Genomic DNA, 16,393 nt, shown 5'->3' with positions numbered 1-16,393 from the left:
CCCGGCCGCCTTTAAAATACTTTCTCGGAAAACAGTGACTTGTGCAGACATACTTCTAAAATTATGTGGCTTAGATTGTTTCCTACTAGAATTACATCCAATTGTCAAGCCTATGTAACTTGGAACAGACAGTAGCAGTTAAATTCAATAAGAAAGAGGTAGACATTTTTGTGTAGAGTTGTATGTATAGGTTAGGTTAGACCAGGTTTTACTTTAAGGAAGGGCAAACGTCGTTGTCAGTGGTTAAAATCGACGACACTTTAGAGAACAGGTAAACATGGTAAAGCTACAGTAGCGATATAAATAGAATACAGTCATTTGGGGTATCCCCAATCACTTTTTACAACTCGGTTACAAAATAAGTAAATAACATGTTTATATACTGGTTGTTTGATATTAGCAGTAAGTTTGATTAATATGTTTTACGGTGTGACCGTTGGGGCGAGCGCAGAAGGAACCAAACATCTCTCATCATTGTTAAACATTGTTAAATGCAACGTTAACCCGTGGACTTGCCCCAACCTAAAAACTTTGGCTTTGTCTCAAAAACTTTATCACCGCAAGGGACCCGAAGTTATCAAACATTTATTCCAATTGTCCATTTAGGCTAATACACTTAAACAAACTACCACTGAGCATAAATTTAATGTAAAACAGACTTATTAAAATATGTCGAATCATAGACGTTTGATTTTTTTTTTATAAAAGGACAATCATGTTTTATCATTCCTTAACTCTTTAATAATGATCATTAAAATCAGTAAATAATAAACTGCTTGTCTGAGTGTGTTATTTCCCATTTTGTTCCTTGTTGTTATTTTCCTCTGTATCATAAATTCGTTTATAATTTTCTTAATTTTTGTATGCTATATATGCGTTGTAGACATTTTTTAAATAAGTTTTTGTCACCTACCTCACGCATGCATATTACAATTGAATCAATATGACAGTAAATTAAGTATGGAACTTGCATGTGTATTTACTTAGCCAAAAAATATGATAACAAAGCTAATCAGCCGAAGAGTTACCATTAATACTGATACTGAGTACTTACTGCACGTTACATCCAGTACATATATGCTTGATCCACCTCTAAACTTAACTTTCTTTTGCGCTCGACAGTTCTCGTGAATTGTCGGAAAAATTCGGGAAAGGGAATGACGTCATATGTCAGCAAAAGTTCAGATAGGTACAGTTTTTTACGTAAGCATATGTGTTGTTTACTTCAGTGTTTTTAAAAGATTTTTGTTGTTATAACTAAAATAGATGTATACGATTAAGAGGTAAGAATTTTCCTTAGAAACGCTTCCTGTTCCACCATGTTGCCATGCACCGCAAAGGATTATTGGGATATATAGAACTTTTTCACGTGGGCTCATAAAAATTTCTTTGAACAATGTGCAGATTTCAACTCGAATTTCCTCCGTTCGTACACGTTGACTATGGAGTTCGCTATGCGAGCAGCGCTTTGCTCCGCCCCGCTGCGCTCGCTATAATTTAACATGAAGATCATGACGGACAACAGATCTAAGTCCTAATTAAAGTATTTCTATATAAAGAAGCAACTTTGACAGGATTCTTATGACACGCTCATTTTAAAAAGCTTTGCATGAACAAAAACAACTGAACAAAAAATAATATACATGTGTATGGTAAGCCCTGATTTATTTGGATGTGTTCATTGTGTAAACACAATGTAAACCCAAAATGAAGGGGATTGAAATTAGTGTCACCAGCGACATAAATGATTTTACATGTGACATTGTCAATGTATAAATCAAAAGCTCTTATTTAACTATTCTGACCAAGAGAACCCATTATTTAAAGAATGAAAAAGTAGTAATAAAAATAAATTCTTAATTGTTATTCACCCCAACAATTGACATTTCTGATATCAGTAATTTTCTGCACCCTGGAGTGGTAAAGCAGATGAGCAGCGTGTCACATGTTTATGTCTTCTTTTTTTTCTTCAGATAAATGATGTATCAGAAATGGGAAGATTTACCTTGAGGAAGATTCTGTATCTTTATTGCATTTCCTCCATTGTGTTCATCTTATGGCTTCTTAATTACCACAGTAAGTTGTTTGAATATGATCAGATTTTAATTTGATAATGAATCAAACACTATAGATAAGACAATTAAAGACCTCAAGACTATTCACAGTATATATAAAATATATTTTGGTTATGTATATGTAGTGTATTAATATGTACTTCTGATTGTTTATGTTTTGTGAACTTGTCTTTGTAATAAGTGAGCATTAGAGAAAATGATGATTGGGAAGAAAGAATTGCAACTCTCAACCAAAGACTTGCCAAAAAACAGACACAGTTAGATGAATCCAGGCAGTTAATCATTAATTACGAAGAAAAACTACATAAATGTAGAATGCTTAAACCATATCCAAAGCACTTCAATTCTTCCCTTCCTACAATATACTTAATCACCCCTACGTATGATCGCATTGAGCAGAGGGCAGAGCTGACTCGCCTGTATTACACACTTCTTCATGTGCCAAACATACACTGGATATTGGTGGAGGATTCGGACAGAAAAACAGACAAAGTCAGACGCTTTCTGGCTAACTGCCAAATTCCTTACACTCATCTTAATGTGGCCACTCCGGAGCAATTGAAATTGAAGAGTTCCGACCCCAACTGGCTGAAGCCCCGGGGGGTTCTGCAGAGGAACGCTGGGCTGACCTGGATCCGGTCATCTCTTGACCCTCAAACAAATAGGGGGGTGGTGTACTTCGCTGACGATGATAATACCTACAGTGTGGAACTCTTTGAAGAGGTATTTAGTAAAATTAGATTTTAATTCAAAGATATAAGTTCTTTTCATAAAACAGTGCCCTACAAAGCTTTGCCAGATTGCCAAATATACCAATCTTCTATAGATTTTAGGAATTTTACCACAGATTGTATTAAATTTTAAATGAAATATATCACTCACACACATCAATTCTTTATTTTGAATTTAATTACATTAGTAATAGTTAGGTATTTTTCTCTTAGTATTTTGATGCATAGAACACCCTGTAACAGGGTTATCCGTTGGCCTATTAACTGTACATCAGTGCCACAGAGCACTTAATTGTACCAAAGTCAAATTTTCTTTGGGCCAAAAGAAAAATACAATGTATATCATTGTAGATCATTTGAATGTATAAATAACCTTTACTTTTTATACCAGTATGTAGATACATGTACATGTAGTTAAATGTGTGAAAGTTAACAACCTTACATGAAATTTAAATGAAGCTGATTGTCGTTAATGAGGAAATTTATTCTGATGTGGAAATTTTTTCAGATGCGGTCAACAAAGAAGGTGTCTGTCTGGCCTGTGGGTATGGTGGGGGGACTGAGATACGAGAGTCCAATCTGTGATAGAAACTTGGTAAATGTTCTGTTACAAGACGTCAGTTATCTCCAACACTTTGATCGGCCTTTGATGTCAGCCTAAAGATGAAACTTAGTCTTTGGTTTGGTTAATTAGCATCAGTTATTGCTATCTTTTTTAAGTTTGTATTGTACTGATTAAAGCTGTACTGTAATATGAACGAAGGCTTGTGCCATATGTTTTAATTTACTTGTAGTGAAAAAACTACAATGCTTATTTTCAAATATAAAATGACTGACAAACCAATACATGTATAACTTTTTTTGTTGTATTCATTACCAACTATTATCAATTAATATTGTATTAGTATCCTACCAGTATTACCCATGTAAACAAAACCATGTATAGGTCATGTTTACATTGCATGAATCATAAACTCTGTATCTCACTTGAAAATGATTAAAATTTTGGTTCAGAATTAGAAATTCTTATACTTAAGCTAAATTAAATTTAAGAGCATTGTTGATATTTGATATAAAAAAAGAGATAATTACTGGTATGTTGATAAATGATTTGCTTTTTGTTTAAGGTGACAGGCTGGGAGGTGTACTTTAAGCCTGACAGACCCTTCCCAATAGACATGGCAGGCTTTGCCGTCAATTTGCAGCTATTTTTTGATCACCCCAGTGCTTGGTTCAGCAACAATGTCCAGCGGGGCTACCAAGAATCTACCATACTCAAACTTCTAGATGTCACAATGGCTGATCTAGAACCTAGGGCTGAAAAATGTACAAAGGTCAGTGTCAATTGTAATTTCTGTGTTATATAATTGAATGGGTAATAAAAAACACTAAACAACCAATTTTTTACTAAGCCTGAATTCACCTTACCCTAACATCTGTATACACAATAGAAATTATCAGTCTTCCATTCTCCCTACAAATGTACTATATGACATGGCATTTATATCCTATGGACATACTTCTGTAGTTTTATGTAATATATTGTATCTATATTTATGTATGCAATGCCTGCATCATCAACACAAAAATTGGCTGTATAAATTGTATTGAAAATAATATGTTACTCCTTTGGTAATGGAATATTGTCTTGATCAACTTGTGACAAATCTACCAGTAGCATTGGAGGTACATGCATTTATTAAATGTGTAGTATAGTTATGTAATTTGAAATGTCAATATAATTGTGCACACGTTTCAATCTTTTATTTTTATTTTCAGATTTTAGTCTGGCACACTAGGACAGAAAAATATAAAATCAAAAATGAAGCAAAACTGAAACTGAAAAGAGGAAAAGGAACAAATCCTAATATAGAAATATAGCCACCAAGGTGGCTTTAATACAAAAACAGATGAAAAGCAAAAACATCCCTTCATGTGAACATAGGAAAGCCGTTCATTCATCAATTACCAATATATATTAGTATTCTTTTACAAAGTACTGAACAAGAGAACATGTTGTACAAGGTCGCTGTATGGATGATTTACATGCTTACTGTGAGAGTATGCTATTACATAACTGGGTTGTGTTTGTGGAAATATGTGTAAAGATAGATGGATGTGGAAAATGACATTAAGTTGTATGTTGAATAGAACTGGCAATTACATGCACAGTATATGTACAGTTAATGAAAGAATCAAAATTTGCTATTTTTGTCTATGAATCTCTAATGGGTAATTCTGCAAATGATTATATAAATTATTATATGTACAGTTTACAATTTAAAAGATGGTAAAAGAAAGACTGTCAGATATTATATAATATTACAATATAAGCCATATGTAAAATGTAGATGTAATACATTTATATTCATACATTCCAAAATTGATATACTCAGTCGCTGCCTATCCACATAAAATTTCAACAGTCGACTTATTTTTTGTATTGACTGGAAAGAAACGATTACAAGAGAATTTTGAAATAATTTATGGATTTGATCACCGTTACCTTATCAGACCTTTACAACTTCAAAATATTATCATGTCAATGGCATATTTGGCTTGCGTGATGTATGACTTAAACGTAGAGTGATTAACAGACTAATGAACAGTAACTGTTATGGATTAAAATCCAGCAAAAAAACATTAGTTTTTCATGCTCCTGAGTTGTTGAGTAATAGTGAGGTACCAAAAAGGTGAAAGAACAATTATGTTCAAACTTGTATTTGAAATCTTGCCCGTTTTTTATTTTTTTTATTTTTTTTTTCATACTGACTGTTTGTGGGTAACAGAGATTAAATAAGCCCCCCCAGGATAAAAATATTGTTGCCCACACCATTTATGGCAATATTCTGTTCTTCAAGGACTGCCATGTACATAATACATATATGTATCAAAACTTTTGTTTTCTCTTAATATGTGCATGTCTTAACCTAAGCAACTCAAGATGCTATTAAATATAAAGATGACAAAACACTATTTTTGTAAACAGTCATTTATTGTATGATGAACATGTAAACTTGGTAAGAACATTTATTTTGACTGGTCAACATCATTACATACATGACATTGTATTTGATGAGTCTGTGCAGTACTATGAACAATTACATCTTGTACTGTATTGATCATTATAACAATTAAACCTCTCAAATATCCTCATGTAAATGCAATCAGTTGAACTCAGACCCTCTCTCTACATGTATTCTCATTCAAATAAAATATTTACAAAAATGGAGTTTTTAACTCAAAAGAATGTGAGATGTACAATAAATAATACCTGTATATGTTAAACTCACAACAAACACAAACTCTTTCCAGGATTCTAAGTACAAAGATATGTACTTTTAAAATAGTTTCCTGTTCTGCAGGCTTGGTACACATACAAAACAGCTTCAGATTTATAAATGGAGAGACAGTTCAAGTTCTCTGCACCTGTATTAATTAAACAATTGCATTTTATGAAAAAAACATAAAACCCTGAAAATATACAAATTATATAAATTACCCTGTGGTGGAAACTGTACCTGGAAACTTATGTTTATGTATAATATTATGAGAGATTCAGACAGATTATATAAAGAAAAAATTGATTTAATACAGGAAGTCCTTAGGGTCTTGGAAATTAACTCCATCTTTGATTCAATTAATGATATTTACATGTTTCCTTTTTTAAGACCACAAGAGTATGCTAATTGAATTATTACATTGTAACTATAAAACCCAACCTTAAAAACTAAAATTTCCAGGTTGTAAAGTAGAGGATTCAAATTAAAATAATAACTCTACAAAAATAATTTCTGTTTGACATTTTGAATTAAAGGTACCTTCAACAACTTGTTATTAGATAAAGCTTGTCTTGCCAAAAAATTTTTACATGCCAATGGAATAGTAAAGAATGTTATTGATGACCGCAAAAAATACTTCCTTATGTCAGCAAACTGATATCTCTGAGGATACCATACTAAAGGAGCTCTACATTATCATATATTTACAGTGTAAATGCATTTGTAGGCACTGAGAGTTAATTTTTTATGAGTGAATTTATCATGAAAGTTGAGAAATGAACAGCCCCCTTTGGTATATATAATACTCAATGCACAAATAAATTAATACCATACATCTGCTCAATGTATCAAAATTAAAATGATTTCACAGAGTTGTAGCCCTTGCGTTTAATCCGCCATTCATTGAGGAATTGCACAGATTGATAGTGACTTACACAAGTATATCCATGGAAATGCTAAGTTAAACGATTACCATAAAAGTATACTGTTGGTGTACAAAGGTTTAAAAAAAGTACAGCACTTGATGACATCAAATACAAATCACTGAAACTATCAATACTGATGAAAGAAATGATACAAGCTCACATACCGGTAACAGACAACAGTTTTTTACTGTTATAGAAATGATTGGCCAACCTGACAGTACATGTATACAAATTCCAGATGGTCAATGGAGCTGTTCTTTACAAACAATATCTATAGTTAATTTCAAATTAGAAAATCTTTCTCAAATCCCAGCACAGGATAACAAAAAAGTAAAGTAACCAATAAAAATCTTATGAGTTACAGGACCACATTGTTCAAAGATTAATCACATCAAGTGATCAGTGGGTCATTTTTGAGTGTTCAAATTGAATATATAACTAGGACATCAAATGAATTTTCATTGTTTTGCTCCTTGAAGTATGTGTATACATGTGTTGAGCAATTGCAAGCATATAGAGTATCGGCCCTTTAATGATATCTGATACAGTGACCAAATGTGTGTTGAACCTACAACTCCTTTGGCCCATAAAAAGATTGCACAACTTCTAATATAAACAAATTAAATAATTTTTAAAAATCTGAAAAAAATAAATATCTAAAAATAATCATTTCACAATGATATAACAAATAAATCAAGAAACTTTCTCTTCAGAAGTCTTTCTAGCTATCAAATTTACATTCATTCATCACATGCACAAGAATACTGGACAATATCTCAACAAATGGTACGACTACTTGTGACGATTGTGTATATGAAAACTTCCACCCCGTTCGGTTCTCCCTGAGGCTCCCCGGGAGTCGTAGTCCCGCACCACTGGCTCCTGAAGGGCTTGCTGTAAGGCTATGGGGGTCAGCCACTCCTTGGGTAAAGCTCGCTCTAGGAATGGAATACACGTACTTACGTAGGCTAGTCTATTGACCCAGCTGGGTGGGTCCTTCCCACATAGAATCTACGAAAGACCCACATTTATGATAATTAAACTCAAATATTAAAGAATGTTGATCAAAATACATGTATATTCATTCAGCAAATTCATGAAGTATCTTTTAATACTAGACTCTATTGAAAGATCAGGTATTTTCCTGTTTATGTTAAATATTTGTTATAATACTGTACAAAATCAGTTACTGGTATATGTGCATGCTTTTAGCTGGAATAAGAGGACTCGTTTGAGGCCAAAAGTCAACATTGATGACATGCATAGAGAGTTTAATATATGTCTTGTACCAGTGTATCCTAATAAAGTATGTATTTACCCATATATCAAATTACTATTACCAACATTTCCAATGATTTTTGAATTATCAATTAATCAGTGTTAATTGGGTTGCTGTTTAATACCTGTGCAAGGGATGCAGTGAAGAGTTTGCAGCCTCCAGGGCCACAAAACTTAGATGAAAGAGCTCAATTTTTATCTCGGCTTCACTTATATAACTGAAAGATGAAACTGCAATAAGAATTGAGCTGATTAAAAGTTTTACGTCCCTAGCCTTATATTGTAAAGTGTTGGGTGGTGTAGTGTATTTTACCTGTGTAAGGGATGCGGTGAAGTGGTTACAGTTCTTGTTCAGGAGGTGGTACTGGTCACCCTTGAAGTCTTTCCCCAGCTGATCAACTATCTTCCTCACATCCTGGGGAGTAAAGTCTGTTCTTCCCATCCGGATGGATTCCCTGCAAGTATTCATCATTCGGACTTATAACTATCTCCTTTGGAAATTAAAACTCACTCTGATTTAATTAAATTTAATTTTTCTTGACAATGCTTCCTCCTTCTAATCTTCATATAAGATGATTGGAACAGTTAATACAGCTTAGATTTCCCCTGTAAAACATCCAGCTGAAGTGCACTGTGTACAACATGTGTATGCCATTCACTGAGGCGAGCACTTCTGATATCACTGTTAAACCCTCTCAGATGATCAAACCATTACTAACCGTTAATTCTCATAATCTGATTTTCAAGAGTCTAGAAATATCAATTAACCATCAGGGAATGGTTTTACATCAATTTCCTGTTTTGCATGGTTTTCATTTAAAGACTACCTGCATGGTAATATTAGCGTATTGAATCATAGTGGAATTGGGTTTGATTATCAAGATGTATACCTAACCTAATCATCTAGCCAACTTGTTCAGAGCTGCCAATCAAATAAACCTTCATTTTTCTATTAAATTGATTTCTTATTTTTTAACAAATATTTTCTTGAACCGTTACTTTAAAATAAACATGCACATACACTTGAATTCAAATTGAATTTTCTACCAATGTACTTGAAATCAAACTGAGAGATCTATCTACCTGCGTTTTAACTTAACAATCCACCTACTTAAATTTGAACTGCTCTCCCAGGTCCTCTGCATCTTTTGGCATGATCTCAAAAACTCCCGTCATCGGGAAAGGGTGTCCACCGTAAGCATACTCTGTAGAAGTAAGTTAAACTATAAATCAAACAGCACTGTTTTACACACATAGTCAGAACATTACCAATGATATACATGTATTTTTGACCTGACGCAGTACTTACCAATTCCATAGACCTCTACCCCCGAGTGGAACACCCCAAAACCCAGGTTTGTTGTGTACTCATTGATCCAGTACTGAAAAATCAACAATTAAAAGTACACATCAGAAATGTCATCATATCCATAGCAGTCTTCGGGAACCTGTGAGTTGATGGTTAATTGCTTTAATGTCATTTTAAATCAATTTTTCATCTGGTTAAAATAAACAATATACATGTATTCATTTTTTTTATGGATATACACAGAAGTGAAAACCCATTGTCATCAATCCATTATGTAACAGTGCAATGGGTACTACATCCCCACTAAGATTCATGGCTAAAATGGTGATCACCATTTTACCCCATGGAAATAAACAGGAAATTAACTCGCTTTTTGACTTTGCTTTTCATAAACTGTTCTCTCAGCAGGGTGACAGCATTCTGATTGATTGATTTTTTTTCCTGCAGTAATTGTACAAGAAGCTGTGTGCTTTTATAAATTTCTCCTGGGAGTGTGAGAAAATTAGACAATTTCAAACTGCTCAATGTTGGAGTCTTTGTTCTGTTCTCTTCTCCAACATGAGAAATGTGTGGGTTTGCGGGTTTGATACAGTTTTTACATGCCATATTTATATATATGTCTTCTTTCAAAACTAGTATGAAGCATATAGGATATTTACATAATGATTGTACATATGCACAAAATGTTCCTGAGATATCTATTAAGCTCTAGCTATTAAGCTTTGAACCATCGTTCAAACACTGCGTCACAAAAGGACAAACATTGAACAATGATAGGAATGATTGTGAATGATGAAGGAATACAATTAGGATTATATACCAGGCAGTAATACATCATGACAGTATGAAGGACAAAAGGCATTAATTTGATAGTGATGTCCAGTAATGAGATAGGGATATCCATAATGGGATGTCCATTAATAAGATATTGATGTCCACTTTTTGTTAGGGATGTCCATAAAGGAGAGAGTGATGTCCATAAGAGGAATTGGGATGTTAATGAAGAAGACTAACTAAGGGATGTCATGAAGGGATGTCCATTCAGGATGTCATTGACAAATATAGAGATAGAGAAATACATAAAGGAGAAATAGGGATATCTTTTAAATCAATAAGAATGTCCATTCAGAAGTAACATATCATGTATGATATCCATATTGCTTGGAAAACAAGCTAACTGTATTAATTCCAATCGGAAATTTGATACTTTTAACCAGGATGGAGATGCAGACAAATACAGGAAAATTGGCAACAGATAAACCAGATTAAATTTTTGTGTATGAAATGTGAAACCAAAATATCTAAATAATCTATTCTACAAATCTATCTATTAATTAGTTGGGAAAGAATATCCTGTTATTTGAATTTATTGAAAATTAAATTGATGACAGCCAGAGTTTGATCAATCAATAAAAATCATGTTATTTAAATCTTATACATAATGCGATTTACATTTAGATTAATTTTACTTAAAGTTTAATCATATTTTAATGAATATATTTATAGAGAGCAGATAGAGTATCCTGTTAACACATGTATCAATATTTTGCACTGAATCTTGAAAACTTTCACAGTTTCATTTTTTAATAATTTAAATTAAATGGTTTTATCAAATTTACCATGAAATACAGTGTACATGTATCACTATATAATTATGAACAAAATAACTAAGGCCTATCAAAAACAAGAGGCCCATGGGGCCACATCGCTCACCTGAGCAACAATGGGCGTTCAAAAGATATTGTGCCATATGGTCCCTCGGTAGAATAACAAAAAATAAATATTGTCAAGTATTCGAATTTTACACTTATTTTTGCATACACGTAATCTTTGACATTGTACCTTCATGAGATACTATTTTTTACCAGAATAAGAAAATCCTACGCAAGATATAAAACTAAACATTTGGTAGGTGTACACTGTTAAGTTGTTAACTTCCATTTCCCTATATATATTCGTTCTGCCCCCCCCCCCCCCCCCCCCCTCCTTGTAAAGCGATCAAAATATATGAGAGCATATAGGTACATTTTTTCATCAACTACTTAATAGTTAATGTATTTTTAAAAAAAAATATAATAGTTATTGTTTCTATTTAAAAAATACTACATGTATAGATGTGAAGAAGAAAATTGTACCTCAATGTGCTTAATTCCTCAAATTAAAAACATTCAAAAATTTAATTTGTCTTCTCCATTATAATTAAATGACTGTTATTTACCTCGCGTACAAACCAGAATAATTTTCCGCCGTGATATTTTCTTAGGAATAGCGATAATTACTTTATCCCCGCAACAGAAATGTGTCAGAACTATGGAAACTGTTTTAAAGATGTCGTTTTTATTTACTCGTGTTTGAAAAACTATCAAAATTGATGTAAATTTCACATTATTTATTGTATAAAGAGGGGGCCCCAGAGAGTAGGTATATACAGAATATCATTCTTTTATTTTGTTTTTACAAGTATTTAACATACTCTAATTCATATAGAATTTCTAATGTTCAACCAAAATTTCAGCGTCAATCGTAGAATTATAAGCAAGATACAGAGCTCACAGTTCGCCTAGGTTTGAGTCATATTTTGTTCACATGAGTTTATTACATTCAGCTTAAGATTTTTAACTTGGTATTTCCTATTCAGCATTTAAAATGGAAAAAAAGAGTGGTCTAAGATTTTCAATTCTTTTATTCACTCAAGACCAGTTTACTGGTATTTGAGGTTCAAAATCAGTTTATACAAATGTACATAAACACAGTCCAGGATCACATGTACAGTAGTCCTGAGTAATAATGACGAAAAAAGTTTACAATACAATTAGTTGTTAAAGTTGGTTTCTGGAAGAACAGACTATGAAAATTTTCTTAATAAATATTGACAAACTTTTTACTTTTTTAATCTTTAGTTTTTAAGATCTGTGTACAAACATAGAATTGTGAACAAATCTCTGTATCTTGCTTATAATTCGAAGCTTAACACTCAAATATGGTTAGTAAATAGAAATTGTAAACAATTAAACACAAGAAACATGCACTAAAACAAATAAGGAACACAATTTATTTTTTCGAAATGAATCATATATATACATGTATATACCTACATATTTCCGTCAGCGATATCAAACTCTATTTAAACTGAATAAACTCGAGAAAATGCCGAGCATCTCAACAAAACCTATTGCATTATTCTACCATTACGCAGAAGATACTGCCGAATTACCGATAGAATGAATTGTATTTCAGTACTTTTTTGATACATCAGATTTTGCTTAATTTGCGCAGGTAAACAGTTAACTGTTTGATTTACCGAAGTCTCTGTTTGATTTGATACGTAAAAATCACGAAATACAGACGATAGTTCCCAGGTTACAAAGCACAAATAATGAAAACGAAACAAAAATCAGAACAAGCTAACACCAACGTCATGTGTGAAAACTGTCAACGCATTGAAATATTTAGCCTCAATTTACTTCACAAAATCGGCACCAATATATTTTGCATGTTTCAAAAATTTCCCTTCCTACGCAAACTGTTGTACAACAAGCAAATTCATCATAGTCAGATCGACCCTTTTTCGTATAATGTCATGGCTGCTTTAAACAAAGAACTTCGTTTTAGAAGTATGGAATACGAGTCTTGGTAAAATGGGTATGCAAACCCGGGCCGTGGCAAAATAAAAGCCGGGGCAGATCGACAATCGTCAATTCCAAATACGCAATATTTTGCACAATATTTACAGCGATTACAAATATACTGGTCCATCAAATATCCTGAAATTTTAATGAGATTGGCAGATTAATAACTGCCAATCTTTTGTTTTGCCCAGACCAAGTCTTGCCTACCCATTTTACCGGATGCCGAACGCGAAGCTGAAACACGCCTTTCCTTTATTATTATTTTCGTAATAACTCAGATTTGAAACAGAATTAGCACTTAATTTTTGCAATTCATATTTTCCTTCCCATAAGGATAATTTATGCTAAACTACGTTGAATTTGCCACGGTAGTTCTTGAGAAGAAGATTTTTAAAAATGCACCCCCCTTTTTCTACAGTTTCAATGTTTTCTCCGCTTTGAATACAGATCGGACTTTTATTTCTGCAATTTATATTCGCCCTCCCATAAGGATGTTTTGTGCCAATTTTGGTTGAAATTGGATTAGCGGTTTTAGAGAAGAAGTTCAAAATGTAAAAAGTTTACAGACGGACGGACGGACGGACAGACAGACGGACAGACGGACGACGGACAAAATGTGATCAGAATAGCTCACTTGAGCTTTCAGCTCAGGTGAGCTAAAAATCATGTGTTTAGGGTAACACTGATGAAAAAATTAGGTTAGGTAGGTAGGGATTTTTTTTTATTTTATCATATTTTTTTCTGCATGAATCCTTAATATATTGTTTGTGTCATATTTAAAAACGGATTTTTTGATAGAAATAATATGAAAATCATAATGGGATAAAAACAGACATCTAAAAATGGTAGGATCGGGGCATTTTTGTAGGTTAGGTCGGGTTACCCTAAACACACAAGGTTTTTTTTAGGCCTAATACTGGACACTGCTGACAAATCTATATAAAAATTACTGCTCAATCAACTGTTTTCATAGTTGTTTTGAATCTATCGTGTCTATTGTGCAATATATCCAGAAATTGTACATACAAATGACTCAGTGTTCTCAAATCAATTCATTGATTGTCTTGCTGTTGTAACAAAAGGCAATTACCTACACATTTAACACTACATAAAAAACCACTGCATGCACTTAAGTAATGATCCCTATAGAGATCCTGGGTCGTCATAAAACTTATGTATATAGAGGATCAGTAGGATCAATCAACCAGGAACAGTAGGATCACTAACTTGGGATCAGTAGGATCATTTAGAAAGACCAGCAAGATCACAAAGTCAGGATCAATAGGATCATAAAGGCAGGCCCTCAGTAGAATTACTCACACATGTTCAGTAGGATCATAATAACAGGATCAGTAATATCATTCAGGCAGGATAGGATCAAGATCACAATGACAGGATTAGCAGGATCAAAATAACAGAATCTTTGGAATCACTAAAATCAGGATGAGTATAGGATCATTCAGACAGAATAAGTAGGATCACAATGACAGGAACAGATGGATCATTACAATATGTAGATCTGAACAGAACAGACACCAAATAGTATGTGTCTTTCATGTAGGAACAATGGAAATACTTTGGTGTTTAATGTGTATGAGATCACTTAATAAATACCTGTATGATTATTGGAACTATTAGATAGTATCAGTTGGGTCACTTGGACGAGACCAGTAGAGTTCACTAACAGACAGTCACTATTACTTGGAACACCTTGGAACACTTAGTTTGGACAACTCATATAATTTGATCAGTAGAAATATAATATATTCAGACATAATTCAATCACTTTCCAAATTGATTAAATTGAATATATACACATTGTATTGTATATGACCGAATTCCAAAGCATTGGTAGAGAAGGATTATATTATCTGTTCGCATAATAATCTTCATCTCACCTTTTTAGCTCTCCATCATGTTTACTGCAATGCACAGGTGCTGTATTATTTTGATTGAGAGTAATAAAGAAATCATTAATCATGCTTACCATGTCGTACACATTCAAAGTCACCTCCTCTTGTGCCATCTTGTAATAAATATTTCGGTGGAAATGATAAATAACTTCAAAATAATCACAACATGTTATTGCATCTCATCCAAATGCGTGAGTCATCTTTTCGTAGATACGGAGGCTGATGTTCATACAAAACAGGTGAGCAATGGACAAAATCCTTCTGATTAAATCATGACTATAGAACACTGAATCGTCACAGAAACAACAATACACGTTCTAGCGAAGTAAAATATAACGAGGTCACTAAAAATGTATATTGTGCCAAAACATCAATAAAGAGGTGCGTAAGCAAAGCGGAAGCAATTCATTGATAGAGTAAAACGTCACTAACCCGATCGTTAATCTACGGTACACAGATTATGTGACGTTTTAGACAAACAAACAGTTTACAAGCTGTCTAATTGCCTACGAGGGTTCCAAAAATCCCATCATACAGCAAAAAATTATTTTTGCAAACTGAAGTTTATAAAAATTTTATCATAATAATGTAAAAAGATTAAGGGATAGGCCTACATGTAAAATCAAAGTTGAACTCACAAGACTGACCGACTACCTAACCCCCCCCCCCCCCGGGTCTTTACACCATTTGTTCGTTTAATTATCCTTTTAGCAGCTGATCAGGGAAGCAAATACGTCCCTGCTTTTATGACATATTTCTGTCTAATTTATGAATTCACTCTGAAAACTTACCCCCCAATTGCAAACATCTGATTGTAAAGAAATCATCTCCATTTACTTATACATATAGCTATATATAGTTTTAATAAAATTTATGTTTTAGGTAAGTTTTCGTAATGAATGTATAGATTAGATAGAAATCATAAAAGGATAATTTAATAATTTAAAAAGGAGTAAAGATCCGGGGTCTGGACTTGGGGAGGGGGGAAGGGTCCTGTCCTCGTGCAAGCATCTGTGGTTTAAGGTAGTCCTATACTCGGCACTAAATGGGCTCAAACTGCTAGAACCATTACGACATCTTGTTTAATGCCGTTTTTGGCGACACTGTAGGCATTCTATATATATTTCATTAGTAAAAAATGGACAAAACTCTTGAAAATTGTTACTTTTATCCTTCATATTTCATAGAAAATGGTTGTTTAAAACACGATTTTTCATTGTGTTTACCAAAAATTTAAGCCCCGGTACACCT

General features: G+C 33.2%; 2 protein-coding genes across 4 annotated transcripts; one reads left to right on the top strand and one right to left on the bottom strand.

The window, feature by feature from the left end:
- Nucleotides 1-21: 21 nt before the first annotated feature.
- On the top strand, nt 22-5,782 carry LOC105326288 (galactosylgalactosylxylosylprotein 3-beta-glucuronosyltransferase I). Of its 3 annotated transcripts, none has more exons than XM_020066384.3 (6): nt 22-158; nt 1,974-2,076; nt 2,257-2,798; nt 3,315-3,401; nt 3,934-4,140; nt 4,586-5,782. In XM_020066384.3, the coding sequence occupies exons 2-6, from the start codon at nt 1,992-1,994 to the stop codon at nt 4,685-4,687; spliced, it is 1,023 nt and encodes a 340-aa protein (XP_019921943.3). In that variant the 5' UTR covers nt 22-158; nt 1,974-1,991; the 3' UTR covers nt 4,688-5,782. The 3 variants fall into 3 exon arrangements, with proteins under 3 accessions (XP_019921943.3, XP_034323152.2, XP_034323153.2); XM_034467261.2 differs by having other exon boundaries at nt 122-271; XM_034467262.2 differs by lacking the exon at nt 22-158 and adding an exon at nt 1,584-1,836.
- Nucleotides 5,779-15,562, bottom strand: LOC105326287 (deubiquitinase DESI2). Its single transcript, XM_011426231.4, has 5 exons — nt 15,217-15,562; nt 9,601-9,673; nt 9,403-9,496; nt 8,605-8,746; nt 5,779-8,024 (listed from the first exon to the last, which is right to left on the bottom strand). The coding sequence occupies exons 1-5, from the start codon at nt 15,253-15,255 to the stop codon at nt 7,806-7,808; spliced, it is 567 nt and encodes a 188-aa protein (XP_011424533.2). The 5' UTR covers nt 15,256-15,562; the 3' UTR covers nt 5,779-7,805.
- Nucleotides 15,563-16,393: the final 831 nt, after the last annotated feature.

Source organism: Magallana gigas, chromosome 6 (genome assembly GCF_963853765.1).
Source record: "Magallana gigas chromosome 6, xbMagGiga1.1, whole genome shotgun sequence".
NCBI classification, from domain to species: Eukaryota; Metazoa; Mollusca; class Bivalvia; order Ostreida; family Ostreidae; genus Magallana; species Magallana gigas.
The sequence above is the reverse complement of the archived record's forward strand: the minus strand, read 5'-3'. Positions and strand labels throughout refer to the sequence as shown.

Bases quoted from the DNA above. Each gene is read 5' to 3' on its own strand.
- LOC105326288 (XM_020066384.3), top strand. From the start codon at position 1,992: ATGGGAAGATTTACCTTGAGGAAGATTCTGTATCTTTATTGCATTTCC. The intron at 2,077-2,256 runs GTAAGTTGTTTG...CTTTGTAATAAG, and splicing joins ATGGCTTCTTAATTACCACA to TGAGCATTAGAGAAAATGAT. The intron at 2,799-3,314 runs GTATTTAGTAAA...AAATTTTTTCAG, and splicing joins GTGTGGAACTCTTTGAAGAG to ATGCGGTCAACAAAGAAGGT.
- LOC105326287 (XM_011426231.4), bottom strand. From the start codon at position 15,255: ATGGCACAAGAGGAGGTGACTTTGAATGTGTACGACATG. The intron at 9,497-9,600 runs GTAAGTACTGCG...TTACTTCTACAG, and splicing joins GGTAGAGGTCTATGGAATTG to AGTATGCTTACGGTGGACAC. The intron at 8,747-9,402 runs GTAGGTGGATTG...GAATACTTGCAG, and splicing joins GGAGAGCAGTTCAAATTTAA to GGAATCCATCCGGATGGGAA.